General features: G+C 38.6%; 2 protein-coding genes across 4 annotated transcripts in view; one reads left to right on the top strand and one right to left on the bottom strand.

Moving 5' to 3' along the window:
- Positions 1 to 271: 271 nt before the first annotated feature.
- Positions 272 to 8,532, top strand: LOC309389095 (armadillo repeat-containing protein 12-like; the record flags this gene model as incomplete). The annotated part of the gene is made up of 6 exons (XM_081947067.1): positions 272 to 410; positions 1,949 to 2,097; positions 3,619 to 3,753; positions 6,755 to 6,928; positions 7,480 to 7,551; positions 7,932 to 8,532. The coding sequence occupies 6 exons, from the start codon at positions 272 to 274 to the stop codon at positions 8,283 to 8,285; spliced, it is 1,023 nt and encodes a 340-aa protein (XP_081803193.1). The 3' UTR covers positions 8,286 to 8,532.
- A 632-nt stretch (positions 8,533 to 9,164) lies between these two features.
- The window catches only part of BRPF3 (bromodomain and PHD finger containing 3), a 45,092-nt gene continuing 27,570 nt past the window's right edge, over positions 9,165 to 26,686 (bottom strand). The window contains exons 8-13 of one of the 3 annotated variants that reach the window (XM_081947059.1): positions 24,457 to 24,963; positions 18,488 to 18,584; positions 16,814 to 16,911; positions 15,503 to 15,600; positions 12,722 to 12,876; positions 9,165 to 12,332 (exon numbers count right to left, since the gene is read on the bottom strand). In XM_081947059.1, the coding sequence (XP_081803185.1) occupies positions 12,149 to 12,332; positions 12,722 to 12,876; positions 15,503 to 15,600; positions 16,814 to 16,911; positions 18,488 to 18,584; positions 24,457 to 24,963 (1,139 nt within the window). In that variant the 3' untranslated portion in view covers positions 9,165 to 12,148. The remainder of the gene's footprint in view (positions 12,333 to 12,721; positions 12,877 to 15,502; positions 15,601 to 16,813; positions 16,912 to 18,487; positions 18,585 to 24,456; positions 24,964 to 26,686) is intronic. The other 2 variants (XM_081947060.1, XM_081947061.1) reach the window with 2 other exon arrangements.

Here is a 26,686-nt window from a genome sequence, read left to right as displayed (position 1 = left end):
TTATTATTAGCTGTTCTTCCCAGTCTTATCCGATATCTGAAACTCAGGCCTCTCTTCCTTAAAAGATTGTCTACTGTGAGTATAGGTAACATTTAAAACGTAAAAGATCCTTGTTCCTTTTTCATTATTCTGGTGATGTATTGTAGATGTCATGATGGAACCTGGTGATGTCATAAACCATGCACGATCCATCTAACCTTTCCTATTTAAGTATCTGTGGAAGGTCAGGGCCTAGGCTGAATCTGAATCCCTGGGAATTCAAGAAGAGGAAATGAAGTATTTAGAGCTGGTAACAACAAGAAACATGGTATCTGCTGCTACAGGAGCTGGGGCTATTTTCCTGGTGGCCAAGACCATCATGGAAGGGATCAAGAGTCCTCCTCATAATCCAGAGCCTCTTCCCTTAGCCAGTGAGTAATATGGATTCAGGCAGATGTCAATGTACTTTGCTCCATTTCAGAAGTGGTTGTGATAAGCAGTTATTTATGTATATGGCAGTTTCTCTGAAGCCTTGGTTTAACTCTCAGCTACCAATAGCAGCTGTGGCTATGCTTCAAATAAGTAGTATTAAACTTTGCCAAGCCACATGAGGTGTGATACAATGTGCTATGAATCCGACATTAAATTGATTTTTGGATTATTTACCAAAAATTCACTCAATTTAAGCCTTTCCCTTTCCCTATCCAGGTAGTCCTCGACTTACAACTACAACTCAGTCCAACATTTGTGCTATTGAGATATTTGTGAAGTGAGTTTTGTCCCATTTTATGACCTTTCTTGTTTCAGTTGTTAAGTGACTCACTGCAGTTGATAAGTTAGTAACCCAGTTGTTAAGTGAATCTGGCTTCCCCCTTGACTTTGCTTGTCAGAAGGTCGCAAAAGGGGATATGCGTGACCTTGGGACACAGCAACAGTCATAAATATGAACCAGTTGCCAAGAATCTGAATTTTGATCATGGGGGTGTTCAAACGCCATAACTGAAAAATGGTCATGCCCCTTTTTTCAGTGCCATTGTAACTTTGAACGGTCACTAAATGAACTGTTGTAAGTCAAGGACTACCTGTACTGAAGCTGATGGTTTACTATCTGAATCACATATAGTTCAGTTTTTTCTCAATCTAATTCCCCCCAGATGTATTTTACTATACCCATCCCCAGATAGCCCATGATCAATGTCCATGTGTCAGGCACAAAAAATCAGGGACCAGAGATATTCAAATAAGTACAAGTTTCCCTCCATGCTACCTCTAAAAAAGAATCTGAACTATTAACAGTCAAGGCAAATTGGTGGCAAATAAAAGTCAATGGAATTCAAAGAGGGCTGGACTTAGATCCCTTGTTGATGTGCAGGGACTCCAAACTAATGACATGTTTGACCCTTCCTCAAGCTCAGGCTGATCATCTCCTACACTGTTCTTTGGAATTGCAGTCCAATCCATTTAAATACTGCCAGATTGGACAGAGAACATTAATATACACAACCTCTAAAAGAGAGCAACATGGTTTCTTTTATAGCAATGATTCTCTCTGTGATTACATATTACTTTAGGGCATGGTCTAGTTCCTCATATTCTGTTGCCTAAACAACATTAGTTTAGGTCATACATAGAGCCTTGTTAGAATCATGGGTTAGAAGCTCTTCTTCATGACGTAAACGTAACTGCTGCTTATTTAATAAACTATGTTTAAGATGCTGCAACATGTTGTGTGAACCCCATGTTTATTTTGTCTTGGTTCTGCCCATCAATCTGAAGGAATCTGCTTCATTCTGCTGCTTAGAAAATATGTAGTCCAAAATGTTGGGAGGACACCAGGTTGGAGAAAGCTGGTCAAAATATATCACCAGTTTTACTGAGTCTCATCTATACTCCATACAGTTCCACCTAAGTTCCCAGATCACTTCTCATTTTTGTCTTCCTGCTACTCTCCTCCCCTTTTCACTCTTAGAACTTGCTTTAGCTCACCAGACTAAAGCGGAGGTGGATTCTGGAGAACTCAGAGGACTTTTGCTCTCTCTCGATCCACAGCTAGATGCTTACTCCAAGAATATGATACTCCATGGAATCACCCGTTGCGTTTATCTACTGGAATCAGAGGTGAGAGGATATTAAGGTGTATAATCGGGTGGGCTTCACAAATGTTAGTAAAGGTGTCTCTGCCCGGTGTTAGGTGGGCGTGGCCATTGTGGGTGTGGTCTAGTCATCCTCCTGCACCATAGTGGGGGGGAGTTTTTGCCCTCCCCGGGCTCCAGAGGCTTTCCTCAAGCCTCTGGGAGGGTGAAAATGGCCTCCCCAGGCTCCAGAGGCCTTCACGAACTTCCGGTAGGCTAGTTTTCCACCCTCCCTGAGCCTCCGTGCACACCCTGCACTTACCTGCATCCAAAACAGGCTGCATGGGGACTCCTGGGAGGGACCAGGTGGGGTGGGCAGGGCCAGCCAGGAATAGGATTTGGGGGGTTCTCCGAACTGCACAGAATCTTAGCTAGAGGTTCTCTCGAACCCTTGCGAACCCCCAGCAGCCCACTCCTGTGTAAAATACAATGATGGAAGACTGAGCCAATTGGTAGATATTTTTTTTAACTGACACAGTTAAGTTAGGCAGAACACAGCAATATGAAAACACATTATTTATTGTTAGCTGCACAAACTCCCTACTTCTTGAACTCCAATACTTCAATAAATTTATTTCACAGCTATCATACTATCATAATTAAAAAATAAATTTAGTTGGCAAGCTTCAGATTCATGTTCCTTAATTTGTTTGGGTCTCCTCATCTTTCTATTACCTATCTCCTTCTCATCTTATGATTATAACTTTGTTGCTTGTATCTTGCAATTTATATTGTATATTTAGTGGCCTAGTATGATTTATGTTGATTGCTTATTTAGTATCTTATGACTATCATGACGTGTTATACCTTAAGATTTATGACAAATGTTTGGAAACCAGAATAGCCAGGGATAAATAGGTAAAAAGAAATAAATAACTGGTTACTTCACATATTTTAAAATAAAAAAAATGAGTCATTATTTGAATGTTCTGTTTCTGTTTCTTGGATTTATATGCCGCCCTTCTCCCAAAGGACTCAGGGCGACGTACAACGTTTTAAAAAAACACAAATTACCAAAGTTAAAAAGAAATTAGATAGAGTATCCAACAAACCCAATTAGTATGAACAATAACATTTTAAAAATTGGATTAAAATTAACAATTAAATCAAGCATTTATTTTATTCTGTTCAGGCCAGGCCGGCTTGCTGGAAAAGCCAACTTTTTAGGGCGCGTCGGAAGGACCGGAGGTCGGGGATTATGCGAAGCTCCGGGGGCAGCTCATTCCAGAGGGAAGGCGCTCCCACAGAGAAGGCTCTCCGCCTGGGGGTCCTCAGCCGACACTGTCTGGGCGACAGCACCCTGAGGAAGCCAACTCTGTGGGATCGCACTGGATGATGGGAGTTCTACTGGTGGCAGTAGGTGGTCTCGCAGGAACCCTGGGCCTAAGCCATGGAATGTGAAAAGTTACAAAGTATTAAATGGAATTGAATATACTTTCCTACATTTTGCTTTAACTTAGCCTTACATGCATTTACCCACACACTAATTCAGATTTTTTTCCCCGAGGCATCCGCATGTACTTATGAGGAAGTTAAACTTGTGGCCTCATTCCTGGAGGATTCGGACATGGGTGTCAAGATTCAGACAATGCATGCTCTCAAGGCTTTTGCTGGCATCTGGAAATTTAGAATCAGAATTCAGGTAATCCTTTGTATAGTACTGTATTTCCATGCTAGGCACCTACGTATATCAGTATCAATTCACATGTGAATGATTGACATTTGATATTGTGGTCATTGTGATCTATAAGCTCGCAGCTACACCTGTGGATTTTCTTCAATGATAAGCATATTCTATGCAAAATAGAGAAGAGCTATTAACGTTCTGACCATAAAATTTGACCTAAGGCTGCGCTTTCATTAAAAACAACCAAAATAATCACTTTGGCTATTTATCAGTTCATCCCTAGGAACTGCAGGAAACCAGCACTAATAAGAAAGTTGTTAGTTGAGAATACCTGTACGAACCATTCCATAAACAGACAGAATATTTTTCTCGCTTCAACAGTATCAAAGTTATTTGTAATGGGCATAAGAGCAAAAGCATCAAATTAGGAGACCTACAAGTCAATGGGACGCGGTGGCTCAGTGGCTAAGACGCTGAGCTTGTTGATCAGAAAGGTCGGCAGTTCGGCAGTTCGAATCCCTAGCTCCACGTAACAGAGTGAGCTCCCGTTACTTGTCCCAGCTTCTGCCAACCTAGCAATTCGAAAGCACATAAAAATGCAAGTAGAAAAATAGGGACCACCTTTGGTGGAAAGATAACAGCGTTCTGTGCGCCTTTGGCATTTAGTCATGCCGGCCACATAACCGTGGAGACATCTTCAAACAACACTGGCTCTCCGGCTTTGAAATGGAGATGAGCACTGCCCCCTAGAGTTGGGAACAACTAGCACAAAAATACAGGGTTTTTTTTCCCACAGCAAAAGCAGGACATACAGGATATCCGTAGGAAATTGATCAATGTTCATAATATATTTGGAATACAAATAAAATGTTCATGCCAATGAACATTTGTTGTTAAGTCATGTCAATGACTTAACAACAAATAAATTGCTGAAGGAGTGGAATGGATGTTTGTTTATCTCCTGAAAAAAATGTCCGAATTTTCCAAAGGGATAGGCTAGTTGCTGCATGAAGAATAAATTATACAAAAACTGCATGATTTTAATCTGCATAATCAGCAGTTGGGCATAACATAAAGTGCTCTATCACCAGAAATTAGTCCCAACAAGAAATGTTCATCTGATTTTGATTTCAACCTTACAATTTGTAATTAATGAACCCAACCCTTTATTAATTGAGCTCACCAGAACAACTAGAAAAATATTACAACATCAATAAACCATAAACAAAATGGTTCTCTAAATCTCCTTGGAATCTTTTCCTCTTTCAACTGGATGGGACTGTAAGATTCATCATCTGGTCTGCTTAAGATTTATTCATGCTAAATCCAGCTATGATCCTTGGTCACTACAGCAATGGCATTGAGAGATCTACCATAGGTTTGTTGAGGCAGGTTACAAGATGCTTTTGTTATGAATGTGCCACTGCAGAGGTGGTATTCAGCAGGTTCTGACCAGTTCTGGAGAACTGATAGCAGAAATTTTGAGTCGTTCAGAGAACCGGTAAATACCACTTCTGACTGGCTCCGCCCCCATCTATTCTCTGCCTCCCAAGTCCCAGCTGATCAGGAGGAAATGGGGATTTTGCAGTAACCTTTCCCTGGAGTGGAGTGGGAATGGAGATTTTACAGCATCCTTCCCCTAGAGTGGAGTGGGAATGGAGATTTATAGTATCCTTCCCCTGCCACGCCCACTGAACCATGCCACGCGCACAGAACCGATAGTAAAAAAATGTGAATTCCACCACTGGCTTAACCGCTGACTGATATTGGAATGAGAGCCCCTTTTTTGTTGATTGTCTGTCTTATAGGTGACAAATAATTTTGTTTGCTGAAACGTTAGTGTACTTTTGTGTCCCACAAATATCAAACTTGGGGCAGCTAGAAAGTCTTTTTGACAGCTGTAGGAACACTATGGTTTATCCTGTACAGCTATTGTCTTTGTAGCGTCTCTCAAAAACCGGAAGGCCTGCAACTTCCTAATATCCTGCACATCTTGAGAGTCTGCCAGTTTGTAAGTTGTTTGCTAATGCCATTTGACTTCATTTTACATGGTCTTGGCGCTTGTGTTTCCTTTCTGGCTCAATGGAGACACTGGTGCTGCACTTAAGGTAAGTTGTGGGAAAACACTGCTATTGGTGTCCCTTCAAGGAGCAGAAATTACTCCTTTCCTTTCCTCAACCAACTATGAGGAGGAACAAATGATTTGCAAGACGAGTTTCTATTTTCCTCCTGTAGGATTCCATCTCTTCTTCCCTTCTTTTTCTAAACTCAATTTCAGAAACTGGTGTTAGAACGGTAATACTACTCTTCTTTAGGAGTTGAAACCAAGAGTGGAAAAAATTGTTTCCTCCCAAAGGGACGGGAAATAAATTCCTTTACTTGGCTTGTTTCTCACCAGAAATTAAACTATTCCTGTGATACTCTCTGGTGCTCAAGAATTGTTCTATTTATATTTTATCTAACACTCATCTGGAATAGTAAATAATTATTAAGCAATGAAGCAATTCCAAGAATAAGATTTATTATAGGATTGCTACTATAATGCGCACAAAATGAATCACCCATTAGGTTTATGCTTTTTCTGATTTTGGAAAAGCCTTTAAAAAAAAACATTATTTATAGTAAAGTATTAGTGCTTTAATGATTAACAAAAACTGAAAAAACTGAAAGCATCAGTTCTTATACAAATGGTGTTTGCAATATACATAGTAAGAAATATATAACCTGAGGCTTACTATTAGTGCATGCATGCATCCCCAGAGAGCTCTAAATGTTATCAAATTGTAATTATTAATCTGATTGAAGGGAGAAATTATGAAATGCATGACTTGAGGGTAATCATATTAACTATATTTAATTAGAATGTAAGTGAAATGAATCCAGTTTCATTTTTTTTGTTCTGATGTCACTATTTTTTTGTAATGCAGCCTGTGGCCCAGTGTAGCATACCTCTGAAACAAGGATTTCTGTCCTATTATTCACATTTTTTTATAAAATGCTGTCTTGTTCTGTGCAGGAATTCATGCCCAAGATTCTTGAAATAATCACTGAATTATGGGACACTGATATACACGTTGCTGGACTGAGATTACTGAATGGACTGCCATGGCCAAATCACATGCAACCTCTCCTGAAAAAGCTCTTGCCTACCTTAATGGACATTCTGCAGATGGGAAACAATTTGGCTCAGGTACTTTGGCTCATGGACTGTCCAATATACCCTACTCCTGGGGTGTCAAACTCAGTTTCATGAAGGGCTGCATCAGGGTGGTGTTTGACCTCATGGGGGGGCTGGGGGATGGCCAGGGTAGGCATGGCTAGCTTGACGTCACTCGTTTCTGTGGTGGCCCAAGAGCTCTGCCAGCAAAAATGGGCTCCTCAGCTTCATTATCAGCTGTGATGGCCTCCTGCCGCCCTCTGCCAGTGAAAATGGAGCTGGGGGGGGACGTGTACCCCCCAAGTGGCCCTCCCAAGCTCCATTTTTGCCAGCTGAGGCACCATGGGCCAGTCCTTTCCTGTTTCTACAGCGGCCACATGGGCCAGATCTAAGCATCCCACGGGCCGGATCTGACCCACAGGCCTTCAGTTTGACACCCCTGCTCTACTCTAAACCCAAACTCCTAATATCATCAGCTTTTTGGTGGGGGGGCATAATGAAGAAACCATGGTGTACATAAGCACCCCTACCTTTACTGATTATATGGTCTGAAAGTTTTTTTTTTTTTGGTTTTTTTTTTCCAGGTGCAGATTCTAAAATTCCTTAGCACATTAGCCCAGAAGGAAGAATTGTTATTTGATATCATGAATTGCCAGGTAAAGATTTCCTCCCTACCCCCACAGGGATATTTGGGAGAGGAAGTAAAATACTCGAGATCAAAAGTAGATTTTAAGGAGTTATTTAATCAAACAGACATAAACAAATATGTAATTGGAAGATACCCTAAGACGTATTTTCCAAACATGTGGACATTGCAATTCCCGTTGCTATCTGCGCATGCATCCCAACATGGAGTATGTCAGATTTCAGAAAACAAAATACACCTTTCCTGTCATAATTTCTTATAAAAGAATCTGAAGTCTGAAGAACCCCCAAAAGATGAAACCAATTAGCCACTAGGACATGAACAGTCTGTTAGATACTTGTTTTCTCTTTTTCTTTAAGGCTTACATTGCATTACGCTTCTTTTTTTAAGGTGCATCCAGAATTCCTCAGCCTATTCCAACCTTCCCAGCTTGGAAGCCTTCTCTTTGAGCTGCTGGTGCTTGTGGAACGGCTTTGTGAGGGTCGCCTGACTCCCCACTACCAATCAGGGCACTGGCAATACAATGAGTTGTCACTCTATGAGGTCCTTTTTGGAAACACTTCTCGGCTAGCTGATTGTCTTCTCTCCCTCATCATTCATCCCGAGGAAGAAGTGCAGATTCAAGCCTGCAGAGTTATTCTGAAACTGCAATTAAATGAGGAGGGGGAAATGGCTGGTATCCAGGGCACCAATTCTTCTTTAAGCAAATTCTTCTGTGAGATCAGTGCTGAACCTATCTATTAGAACCTTGCAGAACTGAACACAGAATTAAATTATCTTTAGAAATATAGAAAGAAAATTATTATTTTGAAAATATAAAAATCTTTCGAATTGGAAAGTACATATAGGGGAAAAGCAGGTTGGTATTCAGTCAAGGGGCCAAACAATCCCAGTGGCCTCTTGCACCATAAAAGCAGAAAAACTCTTCCTCAATAGTAATACCCCAGAACAGAGCAATACTGACAGCATCCCTTAAGGAGGTCCAACTGATAGAGCCAAGAAGGGTTTTCTCTGGTAGCTCCCTCCCTGTGGAACGTCATCCTTGCAGAAATAAAATTGTTCCTCACCTTGATGCTCTTTCAAAAGGTCCTGAAGACCTGGTTTTGCCAGTGGGCCTGGACACCCCAAGGTGATTGGTTTAATTGTTTTTACCAGGGGGATGAGGGTTTATTGGATGTTGTATTCGGGGCTTGTAAGACTTGGAATTACTGTGAGTGAATTGGGTGGTCACATAAATTGCCTTAATAAATAAAGAAAAATGACCTCCAACATAAAAACATAATCAGTGTAAACCAATCACAGACACGTATTCCTATGCCTGAGAGTCAAAGAAAATGTAAAGCTACTCAAGATGCAAACATGGAATTTCCCTGTCCCACCATTTATGTAACATATAGCAGGAGTGTCAAACTCGCATCGTCACGGCAGTGTCACATGATGTATCAGAACTTTCTTCCCCCCCCCTTTGCTAAACCAGGAATGGGTGTGGCCAGTGTGTGATGCATCCGGCCCGCGGGCCAGCGAGTTTAACAGATCTGACGTAGAGTGTAATCCACCCACGAGGAGGATGACCTGGCGTTTTTCACTGCATAAATTAATGAAGTACAAATAGGAATAAAGCAACTAGAAGTTCTCATACTTTTATCACTTAACACTTATATTTGTCCCAGCCCATGCATATTTCCTTTGGATTGAAAAACAGAAATGGAAGAACAAGCAGCATAATACAAGATCTGAAAACTCCTGTAGTTGGAGGTTTGCATATAGAAAACAGTGAAAACATCCTGCTCAAAGGCCTGCTCTTTCATTATCTCCCAAACTGATATGGACAGAAAGGATAAAGATTACTCCTAAACCATGATTTTTAACAAGATACTTGTCTCTCCTCCCTAATATATTCCTACTTGAAGCAGTCCAATGTAGAGTGGCGAGGAGACCTTGTGTATTAACTTCTGATAAAATACTCATGGGACAAAATAAGTTCTTTCAGATGACCTCTTCAGAAATCAGTATGCATTATGTTTATAAATTTGGCATATAACTGCCCTTTTTGTGCCTCAACTATCAATGATGATCCTATTTTTGGCTATTTCATTGGCAAAGTTGCTTTGGCATGCAAATATTCTAGTGTGGAAGTGCATCAACATACGTATCTATAAAGTTACACCAGCTTTGTTTGTGCTTGGGAGGGGGGTCACTTTTCCACACCCCATAGTTTTCTAGAGAATGTATCTGGAAACAGGAAAGGCTTATGGTGTTTTTCAGGAGCAGCTTTTCAGAAATCTTCTAAATACTTTGACAAATCATCTCATTTCAGAGTCCATCTCAGGCAAGAAATTTCCCCTGCTAAAATAGTCCAATCCGATATTTTACATTAGAACATTTATTTCTCAGAGAGAAAATATAGTTTCAGACAGTCAGATTATAGTAGGTAAAATTAGCATTTTCCTTTACAAGCATAGAATTTATTACCTCTTATTCCATCTGATATAAACAGTTCTAGAAAGCAAATAAACTCACTTTCTACAATAAATAGAGCCATCTGTGCTTTACAGCAGACTGACAAGTCACGTTTAGGTCCCATAGCAACAGCAGGATATTAGCCAATTGAAATCCTTAAATTGTAATTTTTTTAAAAAAAAATGGAAGAAATTAAATGCAAGATCTTAAAACAGTTAAACATAAATCACAAGTCCACAGCAGAGGCTACAATCTGGGAAAATGTATGTTTCTTTAAATTAATTATATTGTATGCATACAAAAGACCCAGCAACACAACTGAGGACTTAAAGATTAATAATTGGCCTGAATAATTTAGAACAGTAGTTTACAATTATGTACAAAAGTTCCTTCTGTAACCACACCCTTGAGATATTATTAACTATTTTTTTTAAAAAAAGATTCCTATTCATATTCTGTATATGTTACAGATATTTCCCATATAGTGTGGTTTTATGTCCCAATGTATAAGATGTGGTTCTTGAAAAAAAGACCACATAGAAATGGCAGTGATTTTCCCCACAATAACATTTGTCCCATTATCTCTTAATAAGAAAATAACAACAATAATAAAGTTTAAAAAGGAGGTGGGGGTAGGGGGGAAACAATGGTTTTCAAATTACAATCTTGCTCTGTACCTTTGGTTTGAAATTCTTAAAGGGAAAAAAAACCCTTCACAAAATCAAATGTAACCTATGAAATGCACTGTCAACTTGCAAGGTTCAGCTCTTCCTCTTTTTGTAGCATATGCAAGTTGGAAAAAATGGTTTCTCCAAGGGGTTGTGCTCTATTTTTAACAGATCCCAATAACGGAAGCTCAGAGACCATGAAAGCAAACGCTGAAGCGTTTATGGGGTGGCCAAGAGTGACTGTAGGGAATTCCGGTGAATAAGATGACAAACACATTCCAATGTAATTCTCATTTCTTCAGGTAAAGAGGAATCATGATTCTACATGATTGCCTTAGTCCAGAGCTGCATATGTCAAAGTACATATGGCACTCTATATAAGCAGATACTTACTACTGAAAGCTGGGAAAAGCGCTAAATGTGCAATATGATGCTTAATGGCCCAAACCTAAATAGGGTGATGCATGTGAGGAAGAGATTTTTAATGCATGTTCCCTTGTAAATAAACAAGATGCTGCTTCCATGTCTAGAAATCCTACAGAATGGACAGGATGCTGTGATTTTCTGAAGATCACACCTGACAAGTGAGACAGGGCTTCAGTGGCATTGTTCATGAACAGGGGAAATGTTTTCGATACCATAAAGATTGCTTTTTCCTCATTTCACAATAAACCTTCATATCTAGCAACAACATTCTAGCAGCATAAGTATTTGTAAAATAACATGTAAAATATTACTGTATCAATTTTCAGAAGTATACGAATCTGAAATTGAAATGTAAAAATCACAGAAAATATCTCCCAAGGGGTTTCTTCATATTTAAAGCTCTGTGAATGTGAGCATGAGGCAAAATCAGGAAAGGGGCATTACCCCCCCCCCCCCAAATATTCTATCTTTCTTTCTTTTTAATTGTAATCTCTAACATAAAAACATATACAAATTTAGAGAGTTCTATATAGGGGAGGGGGACCAGTGTTTTTCAAAAATAACTTGAAAATATATGGTGAATATTAGTGAACATTTGGCACACAAGAGTCATCAAAAAGACCCTCAATTCATAACAGAAGCAATAAGCTCCACAGCTGCTTCAGGACTAGCTGAAGTTTTAAAAACTCAAGATTCTGGTAGGGCTTCTTGTCCAATCAGCAAATTATTTAAGATTCTGCCAGGGTTGCAGCATTATAGTGTAGCTGTTCCTGACATCATCTTACTAGGTCACACTGCTACATCACTTCTTTCCCTCCTGAATTCTTTGGGAAACATATTCAGAAAGAAACCAGGCAGACTTTTTGGCACATATCAAGTATGTAACATGAACTTTTCCTACTGTTGGAAATACTGCGTCTCTACTCAGAATGCAAATGTGGCAATTACATCTTCTTGTAGGCAGGAAAATCCCATATTCCTCACGTCATAGTTGATCTACTTTGCCTGTAGATGCAGATGTTACTTCCTGCAGGATGGATAGAGCCAATTTCCTCACAGATAATTGGGTGTGACGAAAGGATGGTCTCCCCGAACACGGCTCATATGAATCATTGCACGATCATACGCAACCTGGACAGACTTGCGGATGCTGGTTTTCCGTCCTTCCAGCATCTTGAGTTTATCCACAGTGTCATCTACTCCAAGAGGAAGAACTTTTTCTTGTGGAAGCCACTGCCTGCAGGAGAAAGAGAGGCAGGGAAGGAGGGAGGGGGGGGGAGAGAGAGGGAGGGTTATTATGGAGACAATGAAGAAATTGAGAGCCTTACAAATTGTACAAATCAACCCTTCTATGACTTTTAAATTGTCTAAGTTGCACTAATGCCTGATAAAAGTGCTAGTAAATGTACACTCTCTCTGGCAAAAACAAGCTAGAATGCTTAGCGCAGTTACAAACAAAAGTCATACTTATGATTCACTAGAAGAATGAATTCTTAGCTTACTACTCAGTTACATAGACCGAAACGTCCCTCAATCATCAGCAAGCTTGCTACATTAATTAAAATAAATATATTCTATTGTCCAAAGAAAAGAAGTTATTCCCCTTCATTGGCTTATTTTACTCACCATGTCCTCTTGTTGTCAAAGAAAAGGACGAGGAAAAGTTTTTCTCCAGCCTCCGCTTGCTTCTGCTCACCTAATTTTAACACTTCCAGAGGGGGGACAGGGATTGGGACTCCATTGTGAAGGAGGCCCTCTTGTGGCATCTCAGGATCAATGATCTAAAAAGCAAAGAGCAAAACACAGTGATGATTTAACACAAGTGACAAAAATTTAGCTCAAAGACATAAGAGCCCTTTGTGGTAAAATCCAAGGATGCTTGAAACAAGAAGCTTAGAGAGCATCAAGGTTTGGTGGTAACATGGGCATTTTGTTTTGACGAGCGAATCTTAAATATTTTTGCAGATTAGACCAGCCTTTACTTACTGCTCAAAGGGAAAGAATGTATTTCTCTAAGAACATACTGTATTTTTCAGACTATAAGATGCACTGGTGTATAGGGTGCACCAAGATTTTGAAGAGGTAAGTAAGAAAAAAAAACGTTTTTGCCTTCACTCAGCCTCCAGCAGGCTTCAGCAGGGCTGGGGTAAGGCAAAAATGCTCCCGTTTTTGCAAACAATGGGTGGAAAACGGGCCATTTTTCACAAAAATGGAGGCGTTTTTGCCTTACCCCAGCCCTGCTGAAGCCTGCAGGGGGCTGCTGGGGGCTGAGGGAAGGCAAAACCGCTTCAGTTTTTGCAAAAAATGGTCTGTTTTTGCAAAAATGGGAGGGTTAGGGAGCTTCGGGAGGTCAAAAATGGCTGTATTCGGTGTATAAGATGCACCAACATTTCCATGCTCTTTTGGGGGGGAGGGGGGAAGGTGGGTCTTATACTCCCAAAAATACGGTACTTCAAAATTTTGGGGGCCAGCATAAAGAACAGGTTAACCTTTATAATCACTTTCTTGTACCATGAAAGTATTTATTGGAATTGTTGTACAATATTCGTACACAAAAGTATTTATTGGTATTGTTGTACAATATTCGTACACATACATATGAAGCGCTTATGTATATAAAATTTTGTTGTAATAATTTATTTTATATTTTCATTTTCATATGGGACAAGGTACACTTTTATATACCCTGAATCTAATGCCTTAGATTTCTGAGAGTAAAATATGTATTTTAACTGGATCTGGGAATTCCCTCGAAAGTATTAGCACTTATTAAGTATTAGTATTAAAACATGGAATGGAGTTTAAAAAGACATATTAATATGGGAGAAACTACTATTGTTATTGTTAGGGAGAATTTCTGTGATAAAAATGAATGTCTTGTGTAGAATGGTGTTTTTGTCTGCTTTGACAACTGATGCACCATTTTAAACAATGGCAAAAGGATATATTTAAGTTTGTGTGGCAGAGGAAAAAACCAAATGTTAAATATATAGTATTACAAGATGCAAAAGAGAAGGGGCTTTTGGAGTTAGAAGGATGTGACCTAAGATTTGTATTATTTGTAGTACAATAAAATCAAGATTAATGTAGATTTTAAAATTTATGTTAGATATGCCCTATTGAAAATAAGAAATAGAGTCAAACCCACAGGTTGTGCCCAAAACACCTTTGTGAATCTGACACAAGATGAGAAACAATAGGCAAATACTCAAAACTCTTGATGGACTTTTTGAGCAAAACAGAAGAAAATGAATTTATGGTTTCTGGTTTTGAAAGAGGGTCATAATGTAACTTTAGAGAAAGATGTAAATTTATAATTATATTTACAACTGCTACCCTGTTTCCCTGAAAATAAGACCTCCCCTGATAATAAGCCTAATTGGGCTTTTGAGCACATGCGCTAAAATAAGCCCTCCCCCGAAAATAAGCCCTCTCAGAAAATACTGCAACACAGCAGCAGCCATGAGGTGACCACTCTCGCTGCCTCCCGCACCTCAAAACTAATAAGACCTCCCCGGGGAAACAGCGTATAAAGAAGGCCAGAAGCCACTTCTCTTTATTCTTTCTTGAATTTCAGCTTTTTATTTCTTTTTTCTTCCTCATTTTATATCAGTTGTGTTAATTTTTATCTTTTAAAACTTTTAATAAAATTATTTTTAAAAAATGAAAAGTATTAACTGTATGTTCTATGTACTTCTCAGTTACGTTGTTGGAATTTATATATTACATCATCATCTACCTTAAGGCAGATATTATTTCAAATCTACTTTGTGAAAAGCAGAGTAAAATATTATAGAATAAATGAGTTAATCTGGCATTTTGTTGACAGGATAATTTGTGTTTTAGAATAAGATTTTAAAATTCTAGAGACTTAGAGAATGAGCTATTTAGTAAACATAGCAAGGAGTCTACCTCAGAAAAGTTAAAAACAGCAATACATCTTATAAATATTAACTCACAATATGCTATGATAATAAGAAACACAAGTTAATTATTAATAATTTAATTTACTATTTACTATTTAAACTCAATATATTTTGAACAGAAAAGCCGTACACACACACACACACACACATATATTCTGTTTAAAATATATTGAGCTTAAATAATATATATATGAGCCTTAAGCATATTCAGCTATATGACTTTTAAATTGAAGGAGAAAAATAAACAATTAATAAACACAAGTAATAGTTAAATTACCAAACTGAATTCTGAAAATTCAAATCTAGTCCAGATAATCTTAAAATATTTAGAGGCTGTTTGATGTTTCAAAGTACATGCACTATTTTACCTTTTAGCCTGAAGTAAACATAAAAATACCGAGTGAGACTGCTCTTATGCACAGTTCTTCAATAGAATTAACTTTTTCCAAGAAGTACTGCTGACTTAGCCTTAGATACATACCAGGGCTGGGTAAGAAGGATAGCCACGACATTTTGCCCACACAAGTTCCAGAGGTTCTAGATCAGTGTGTTCCTCATATGACATCAGCAAATTTCTTCCTAAGAAGTTACAGTAACACACAATTTAGAATTATGTTGTGCTATGGAATTCAACACTGAAGATTCAGTGCTATTGCTATGGAAGCATAGACTGTACGCAGTCAAGACCCATGATGGCGAACCGGTAGCATGCGTGCTACAGTTGGCATGCAGAGCCCTCTCTGTGGGCACGCCAGTCATCATTTCAGCCCAGGTCCACCGTACATGCGCCTCCTGCCGGCCAGCTGGTCTTCAGGTCTCGGCCATACATGGGCTTGGAAGGCCTCCTGTACCAACCTGGAAGCCAAAACGGGGCCTAGGGGCGTGGTACATGAGCATGGGAGCACAGGAGTGTCACATGCATGCACGGGGGGGTCGCACGGACCTGCACGGGGGGGGGGGTGAGGCGAGCGGGGGGGGGATGTCGTCCGTGCATTGCATTTCAGCTTTCGGCACACAACGACAAAAAGATTAGTTCATCACTGCCATATGTGTATCCTGTTCACCAAAGTAACTATATTCCACAATGTATTCTGATCATATAATGTGGAATACATAAATGTATCAAGTAAGGGGATTTGGGAGAATGAAAACTACTGCCTCAAGCTATGTCTCCTGAGATCCTTCCTAATGATATCATAGGCCTCTGCTGGAGCAAAGGTAATTTCTCCCCATCCCCTGCTGCCCTTCTGAGATCACTCATACCTTTGCCTTCACAGCAATAGCACTGAGACCTACATACAGCTTCACAGTGCTTTACAGCCTTCTCTAAGCAGTTTACAGAGTCAGCATATTACCCCCAACAATCTGTGTCCTCATTTAACCAACCTCAGAAGGATGGAAGGCTGAGCCAACCTTGAGCTGGTGAGGATCGAACCCCTGGCAGTGAACAGCGAGTTAGCCTGCAATACTGCATTCTAACCACTGTGCTACCAAGGCTCATGACAAATGGCTGAGGAGGGTAAGGCATTCAGAAATGAATTCTGGTACCTGTTCAGGGAAGCAGATTATATCACTTGCTTAAGTTCAGAGGCTGCAAGTTCTGACATCACCGGTTTAAAGAATAAATTGACAAGCTGTCCTTATAACTATTCAAAAGCAGGCACCGCTGAATTTGGTAGTGCTTAACTCCACAGAACTATGCAGAGAACCTATTCTCCTGTGGCACAATCAACATGGAAAAATAGTCCCTATATCTTACTCATATGAATTTCATATGCAAATTTTATCTCACCTGAGTTGCTGTATGGCAAATCTTTATTTACACCATCCAGAAAAGGTACCCGTATAAGAGCAGGCTTCCCTCGGCTACGTTTGTGTGGTGGCGGACTACTGTGAAAAAAGGAGATATGACAAGAAAGTGAGATACTAAATACCATTTGATAGCTTCAGTTCAGTTCATATAATGTCATGAACGAAAGGAAGCTTTAGTCACAAAGAATACCCTTCTGTACAGGCATCCCATTACAGCCTGGATCTTATTTGGATCCATCTCCACTCCGGCATCTAAAATGCGATACCCCAGGTTGAGTCTTTTAGTTTCCACCGGATGCCCTCTCCATTAGACCCGCCTGCCCGTTACTCACCAGCTGACTGGCGCAACCACAAATCAGCCGGAACAGCTGACGGGCACCTGAGGAAAAACTCAGAAGGAGGACAAACAGCTGCCGGATGCTGGCTACGGTGGTGGGCGTGGCTATGATATTTACAGACTTGGAATCTACCAGGACTTATTCATGCCGGTTCTCGGCCATTAAACCTGCGTCAGCGATTAACCCTGAATTCAGCTTGGTTGTGTTTGCTTGTCTGGTTCTGCGTTTCCTTGGTTGGGCTACGGACGGATGAGAGGTCCAACCAGGCCCCCCTTCCCCCCAGGTATGGCAAGCCAGCGGGGCTTGACAAGCAGAGTGTTATTTTCTGGAATGGTCACCATACTAGCGTGAAAACCTTCCAATTTCAGCATCCTTCTCCAGTGATCCACAAGACCTTTACATGATATAGATATCCGCAGGGCAACTGAAACCACATGAAGGAAACAAGTGCAAAATAATTGCTGATTGATTGATTACTATTTCCTATTTCTAAACTGCTCATCTCCCTCGCAGAGGGGCTCTGTTATGACTTTAAAATAGTGATCAGCTGCTTCCAGGAATTGCATAGGAAGAATGAGGAAGGAAGCAAAAGCCAAGGAGGCTTCACATTGTTGGGAAAGATAAAGAAAGACAATTGCAAGGTAAGAATTGGCAGAGCTAATGTGGTTTTACAATTTCTAGGGCAAAAGTTTAGATATCAATCTAAAAGGATTTAGATGTTTATTGGACAAGGCAAACCATTCTTTTTGTAGGGAACTTCCCTAACACTTGGATTGGAATTTATTCTTGACCTTATGGTACCCATACATCTTGGAATCATCAGGTAAGTTAATTTTAAAATACTAGTGCAAAATGAAGAGAGGGTCAGAAAATAAATAAGCTACAAGGCAAGGGTTCCCAAACTTTCTGCCAACACACCTGCCATCTCATCTCCCTTTAGTGTAATCTTAATGTATATACCCCTCCTATATAAATCCAAACACCAAAATGGACACAAATGAACAATGAAAATAATACAGTGAAACTTTGGAAAAGGTGAATTTGTTGTAACCATATATTGTAACTAAAGGATTCTTCATTTCTCCCCTGGACTTTGTCTGCACCTCCCCAAGGGAGATATACCTCAGTCTGGGAAACCCTACTATAAGGTAAACATATATTGCACATATGAGATCCAGCGCTACTACTGCATTGTATGCTGCCCAAAACGTAAGGAAGGAACAATCACCTTGAAATCAGCAAAACCTTCTACAGTAAATATATAAAATTAGTAGAATTCTAATTATTTGAATGCAACCACCCAAAAAGGGTCTTACCTGCAGATGTCAAGTGAAAGACCACTGCCCCGTCCAGAGCTACATTCTGAATCAGACCCACTTTCTATATGCTTCCTGAAGCCATTGGTCACAGGTGCTGAGAAGACAGGTGAGAATAAGTCTGGTTACACATAATATGCTTCTTCAAAAGATATTCAGAGATTCATTGAGGAAAACTCAGAAACACAATTATATATTCCAGCTAATGGGATTAGATGAGCACGTTCATCAGATTTAGGCAACAATTGGCATGACCTTCCTAAGAAGAAGACCTTCCTTGTGCAGAGTCGCAGCCCAGGAGCATTTTCATCTGGATATCTGCAATTATTTTTGATTCTAGAGACCTGGTTGTGCAGTAAAATGAACTTAATCTAATTGTTTTGGCAGCCAGAGAAAAGTTTAGGAACATACATTATCAAACTTCATCGTGCTTAAGGAGACTCCTGTGCGGGCATAGCAGAATTTGTAATGTTGCTTTAGCTTTTCAAATCTGAGCCGGATTCACCAGCATCCAGGCAATTCTAAATTTCGTTTACGATGCCACTACATTGAGCCCAATAAAGCTTTATGCAGTTAACATATAGATTGTGTTAATCTAGATAGAGTAATTGCGGGGCAGGAAAGTGAAATATACGTAAGAACCCATTTATTAAATGACGCACAAAAGACCCTGGGGAAAATGTGAGCAATTTTAACTCCTTGTCCTAATCACAATATAACATTTGAGTTTGAAGCCTGATGGAGATATTTATCAAAGTTATTATTCTAGGGACAATCTGATTAATAGAATCCTACATTCCTTTGATCCTCTCAGATGGTATTTTTTTCAAATAAAGTTAAGAGGATAACACACTTGGTTTTATACGCACATTTTGCTTTTTGCTTTATTTCCCCCAAAATAATAAAGAAGCCAATTAGTTCCAAGTTATCCCTTCAAACTAATAGAATTCATTCAAAATACATGTTCACTGCATTTTCAATTGCATTTTCCCCCCAGCATAAAAGTCACTTCAAGGTAATTTTATCTTTCTTCTTGTGCATTATTACAATAGGAGAAGAATAGTAGTAGAATAAAAGAGATAATTCAATACAGTAGTTTGGGAGGGGTTATATTTCAAGGATTATATTCTGCAATCTTATGCAAGTGCCCTAATCACCAGGGGAATTTTGCATATACTGTACTAAAGTTGGAACCAGAGGTGGGTTGTTCCCGGTTTGGCCCGGATCGGGAAAACTAGTAGTAGCGGTGGTGGGAGACTCCGCCCACCTGCCCAGACGCTTCTGCACATGTCCAGAAGCGTTGCATACACACACCTGCCTGAGCAAACCGGTAGTAAAAAAATTGGAAACCCATCACTGGTTGGAACATTTGTATGTATATGAATATTTACTGTCTTTCTGTAAACATCTCCTACGCCAAGAAGTGTTAAACATTATAGTGTCTTTAACCATATTTTTTATGAATTAAAAGTTATGTTGGACCCAGATAACTAAAAGAGAATGAAAACACATAGCATACAAACCTACCATTATATAAATTATAGGTAATCTCTGACACAAAGTTTTGAGATTACACAACACTAGTTTTCAGTATGATTATAAATATATATAAATATAAAATACAGTTCATATTGAATTGTGTACTTAATATTCTACATATAGGTTTATTTTGGTTTTGCCTGAATATAACTATCCCATAAAAATAGTACTGTGTATCAGTAATTCTATCAGTCTTTCATAGAATCAATTTTGGAATGGTCTTCATTCCAGCCATTATCCCATGATTTTTCAAGGGCTTTTATCCCTATCCTTTTAAATTGTTGCTTTGAATTTTGTTTATTATATCATTCTCACAAGAATCCCTTAGGCACCTCATTACTTTTCTTCTGAAATTATCTATTTGTTTCTGTCTTTATTTAATCCCAATAAATTATTATGCATTTGTATTATAACAAAGGTGCTACTTTTCTCCCTATTGTCATTTCCTTTATTATGATGATTTTAAACAAAAAAAAACTGTTTAGCTATCTTCTATATATTCACTAATACCTGTTATTATAAGTACTATAAGTATAAAGGTATAAAAGTAGTAATATTCTTGGTTCTAAAAGAAGAAAGGGCGTACAGAGGAAGAGAAATTTTAACATGAAAAGGATATAAACATATCTTCACTTTTGAGCCTAGCTCTTATAGAATAATTCTTATCCAACTAAAGACACTGAAATTGGGGATATAATTTACAATGATGCTACAAAAGGAAATTCCCCTACAAAAGCAGCTGTTTTGGGAGTGAGTTAATAGCATCACCACGTTCTGTTTAACCGCCCTGCCTATGTAAAAGGGGTTTAAATGCTTTTAGAGGTATCCCTATTATCTTATCTGGCTGATCTGTTTGAGGTTTACATATGCTAAAACTATTCCAGAACTACTAAAATGACAATCTTTGCCGTTTTTTTTCAAGTTGTGTATGATCTACTATTTTTAATGATGCTAATGAATTTTATTTAACTAGAAACAAGATTGAGCAGTAAAGCTGCCAAAAAAATGCCAACACCAAAATTATTCCTCTGATGTAAAATGCTCCAAAAGGATGTCTTCAGATCTGGTGAATTGGCAATTAAATGGTGAATATGATTCAAACCACCATAAACTGATTAAACATTAGACTGAACAGGAATGGGATCTCATGGTCATAGAAAATAGATAAATGTAGAGCAACAATCAGCGAGACAACCAGAAATGTTGCAGGCTCCCAAATAAAACGCATTCATGAAATACATTAGCCTCAAGAAGACTCCCTATGGATGTTATTTTTTTTTAAAGAAAGGTCCACATCGCCCCCTCAAAATACAAGGATGAAATCATTCTATTTTGTAATGTATTACCACTGACAGTAATAAACTATTTGATCTTATTTTCTGCCAATTAGTCTTCATTCTTTTTCTTAACAAATGTGTCCTTATAATTATTCATGAGAGGAAAAGCAGAAAACTCTCTTTTCTTCACTATATAATTTTCTATTCACGAACAAAAAGATAAAAAGGATGGAGTCTAAGGGGGAAAAGTCTGAATGAAAACAGTTTTCAGCAGAATATTAGAATCTTTTGGTAATCACTCAGCTGTCACCCAAATGCCTCAAATGGGAAAAATAACCGCTGCACTTACTAGTCAAACTAGAATATGAAACTACCCTGATAGTTTATTATTTTTAACAACAGCTGCTATGTAATCCTAACACACTTAAGCTGACTGCATCTGAACTCAAAAGCAAACAGGGTTAAGCTTAATTAATATTTGGACAGGAGACTTGCAAGTGATACCAGAGCTATTGTGCATAAGCTTTTGAAATAAGGCTACACAAATGTATAAAGCATGGATGCGGGAACATAACACACATCACTGATTATGTGACCACAATATCATTGTTGACTCTTCGCAACCATGTACGTATTCTCCATGACAATCTGTCCCTCTTTCAACTCTTCCAACAGCTGCCTCATTGTACAACTGTACCCTCAACAATCAAAACACATAAAAATCAAAACACCTTGGGATATACCTAAGTGGGAGATTTCACCTGCTGCTAGTTTCTCAAAATTGGATGCTCCCGAAATATGACAATCCTCACAAAACGTAACTCCCCAGTACTAGAGAAGACAGACCCATGACTTTAACATTATTTGCTGCTACTTTAAAAAAATGTCGCATGCAACGGTTATCAGTGTTATGTACGACTAGTACTTAAGAAAACATATGTCTTTGGTCCTGCAATATAGTAAAATTACTGATATATATACATACATTATATATATATATATATATATATATATATATATATATATATATATATATATATATATATATATATATATACACATACATACATACATACATACATACATACATACATAGGACAAACAAACAGGAGAATAAATGCACGCATCACAGAACACAAAAACGCAGTAAGAAAAAAAGAAAAAACTTCTTCCCTTTTCCAGCACCTTAAAGCTACAGGACATGAAATCAACTTTGAAGGAGCCAGGTTAATCTCCAAAACAGAACACCTCCACAAGAGAATAATCATGGAAGCCATCGAAATAGAGAAACACCCCCACAGCATGAACAAACGTGATGATACCTCCCGCCTACCAAACATCTGGAAACCAGCCCTAGCCAACAAACGAACACCACCCACCACCCAAGCCGTTATAATACAAAACAACAATGCACACGCAGCCTGCACCAATCAGCACCAATCTACCAATCATGATACAACCACACAACCAATCATTCCACTTACTGAAACAAAGCCAGCACCCCATCCCCTCCCACCAAGACTTACAGAAAGACGGCAGCTCCGTTCCCATTTTAAGCCCACATTTTGAGCTCACGCTTGAAGATGGCAGGTGCGATCCTGCCGAAACGTTGCAAAGACAATCTCAACTTTACACGGGAAAAGACCCGAATACAACAAAACCAGCATACCTACACCCGTGAAAATCTACGCAAAGACAATCTCAACCTTACACGGGAAAAGACCCGAATACAACAAAACCAGCATATATATATATATATATATATATATATATATATATATATATATATATATATATATATATATATATATATATATATATATATATATATATATATATATATATATATATATATATATATATATATATATATATATATATATATATATATATATATATATATATATATATATATATATATAATATATATATATATGTCTCCCTTTATTTATTTATCAGTACAAATACAACACACACACACACACACACACACACACACACACACATATATATATATATATATATATATATATATATATATATATAGTCACTTTTAAACAGTTTTCAGGGGAAATTTTGTTATTCGTAGGCTCATTCTGTTGCTTTTTACTTGATTATTGTATGCCGCCTACAGTCATGTTTTGCGATATGGGCAGCCATATAAATTTGATAGACAAATAAATAAAAGTACTCTGTAGGGCACATAGGTAAAAATGCTGCTTTTGGTTAAGGATAATTTGATTCTCTCTCTTTTAAATATTGAAGTAATACAATGGCTCAAAGATCAATGTTCTCTATGTAATGACTGCAGCATTGAATGTTAACTGCCACATGTGAATAAACTATTAGAGATAAGTATCATCGGCAGAACTTTGAATATGAGGACTTTTCAAATATGTTTTTCAGGGGAGCCTGATCCTACATTGACTTGTGAGTCATCACATGAGCCTTGAGTTCAGAAACACATTAAGAGAAATGTTAGAACCTGCTGTTTAATATTTCAGATCTTATAAATAAGCGAACTTTTAAATACTGTTGCATTCTTCCAGGCACCATCAAATTTGTGTTTGGCACATAATTTTGTTCTATTCTAAAAACAGCGGAGAAGATTCTGGTGTTAACTGTTTACATCAAATGTTCACTGGGGAAAAAATCTCAATAGTGTTAGGATTCATTCCAATGAAAGAGTTATAAAAATAATATACATAGTGACCCTCCCCCAAATTAAAATATGAAAAGAAGTCTAGGCAAGGGGAAACATTTTTGGGGTGAAAATAAAGAAATGCATACACTTTTCTACTCTTATATCTCAAACTATCCAATGTTCCAAATCTTCCTAAAAACAGTCCTAGCAACAGAATAAAAGATAATCAAAGTAATCAAATCAATTACAAATCAAAAGGTCAGCATAATTTCCACAACTCAGGCTAATCTTCTGATTGGAGCCCATAGCTTTCTCTCGTCCTTAATATCATTGGGGCCTGGTGTGAAGATTCCTATGACAGAAATTGCCCAGAAGCCAATTATCATTCAGGGAAATGCTTGATGCTATAGAGATATGGACATTTCTTGCCAGCCAGCCAGCAGATACCCTTATTCTAGAAATCTCTGACTTCCCAAAACATCAGAGGAATGAAAGCTCAGGGGAGTCACCTGTCACTCCTGCCTGCCTGGGGGATTTCTCGTCATCGCTCTCGCTGTAGCTCCCACTCTGTGGCTGTTTCCGAGATGGCTGCTCACCCTCTATGCAGGAGGGGGAGAGCTGCCCACTTTGGCTGTGGTCCTCTCCATTCTCAAGGGGACAGTCCAGATCTCTTGGTAGTTTCACCCCGTTCTTGGCTTTTTTAAAAAGGACAGAAGTCCGCCTGCCCACTCCACTTAACGGGGGGCTGGCAGACGTGCCCGTAGCCTGAAAGGCCAATCCATTCAGGCTGTTGTCGCTGAGCAAGCGGTGGAAGGCGTGGTGGCTCTCCCTCTGCAGCGTCTTCTTATCAAAAAGCTCACCCTCGGACTTCAGCCGTTTATGCAGTCTGTTCAAGGACTTGCTTTCGCTAATGGGTTTGAGAGTTGGAGGGTCCTGCAGAGAGTCCAGCTCCGATAGGGAGGGTGCAGGTCCTGTGGGCTCCAGGGTAGGGGGAAGTGGGGGCTTGGTGTCATCTGCTAAAGAGAAAAAGAATCTGCTTGAACATCTTACAAAGTATTCCCCAAAGTAGGATCACAGCTTTCTGTTTCCTCCTATGATTGTAAGTCAATGGTACATCAGTTAAATAACTACGTTTTGTATTATGTATTTAAGAGAGGCATTCCAAGTATGGGGGAACAAGGCAGAGAGAATCTTATCTAAGTCTTCAGAATTCGGACTCTCGCAAGAAACAGGAAATATATCATCATTTATCCTGTGCTATTATTTAGGATCGAATAAATATGCACAATTTCTTAACCCCCCCCCCCACATTAAATTTAGAAGGATTTATTTCTGAGAAAATGTGCTGAAAACACTGAGCTGCATGAAATTCATTCTTTACTCATTTTTTTCAGATTCTAATACTTTTCAAGTAATCTGACCTTCACATAAGAGGATCCGGACAAATAAAAGTCTAGAGATTACAGAAGAATCCAGTTTCGTGCACACTAAAAGCAGTCACTAATGTATTTTTTTTTATTTCAAACAAAACAAAACTCCTTGCGCAGTCACCAAAACATCCAGAACAGTCCAGATCTGACATATTTCTTGTTCTCTGACACGACTATGGGATGGTTGAAACTCAATAACAGAATGAAATCACACTTGCATTCTTCTCCCATTTAAGTTCTCTTTCCATCGAAGCATTCAGTCTAAGCTAAATTATTCACTCCAGGCCCTAAACTATATAGCTTTCAATATGGATGACCAGGGAAGAAAGTCAATACAACAGATGATGAAACATGCACGATGTCATCACACAAAAACAACATACAGAGTTGTGTCAGAGACTAGGGCACAAGTATATAAGGACAACATTTGTTTGATGAAATCATTGGATTTTCGCTGTCGTTTTATCATCCTCCTCATGCCATTCACTGACCATCCTCATGGAAGAAGGAATGACTCAAGAATTTCCTAACAAAATTAGAGAGTGCTGACAGAAAAATGCCATACCAACTATTTTATTTCTCCATGAATGACAATGAGAACAACACTTAAAACACCGCTAGAAGATAGCAACATTCTGTAGTTGCTTCACTAACCATTAAACATAATTTAGTCCCCCTTGGGGAACTGACCGCCAGTGTGTAATTTCTGGGGGTAAAGTTTATGGAGAAGACAAAGTATCAAAGTATCCCTGCAATAGAAATTAGAACGGTGAAAGTCATTTCCAAGGTTTTCATGTGCTGTCCTATCTTTCTGCTGGTCTGCAGAACAGCTGTTTCACATCTACTCTTCTTATCATTGGGAGTTCTGTTTGAATAACAATAACTCTTCCTACAGTTATTGCTTCCTTGCAGAGAAACTACAGGAACCTAAACAGCTGATGTGTGACAAAATACTAAAAATCTTAAGTCTACATTTAGAAGAGTACATATATTTTTATATTACAGGATTCTAGGAAAAAAATACATTTAGCAATTTATGAACCAAAAACTAGAAAGAAACACATTAGAATGAACTCATTTTAAAATATTTTTTCTATATACAGCATTTTCCATTTTCACTGTTTCAAAACATAAAAATTGTGACTTCACATCTTTCTTTGGGAGAGAACAATCAAGTTAGTTACATGCTGTCAGCTAATGTCACTTGCAAAATAATAATAACCCCTGGTTCAAAAACAGATTAAGACTTGCTAGTGGAAATCATTTATGGCTTTAAGTCATGATTCATTTTAGTGATGGTTTATTGAAC

This window comes from Natrix helvetica, assembly GCF_964273705.1.
Source record: "Natrix helvetica genome assembly, chromosome: 3".
Taxonomy (NCBI): domain Eukaryota; kingdom Metazoa; phylum Chordata; class Lepidosauria; order Squamata; family Natricidae; genus Natrix; species Natrix helvetica.
This window is presented reverse-complemented; position numbering and strand designations above follow the sequence as displayed.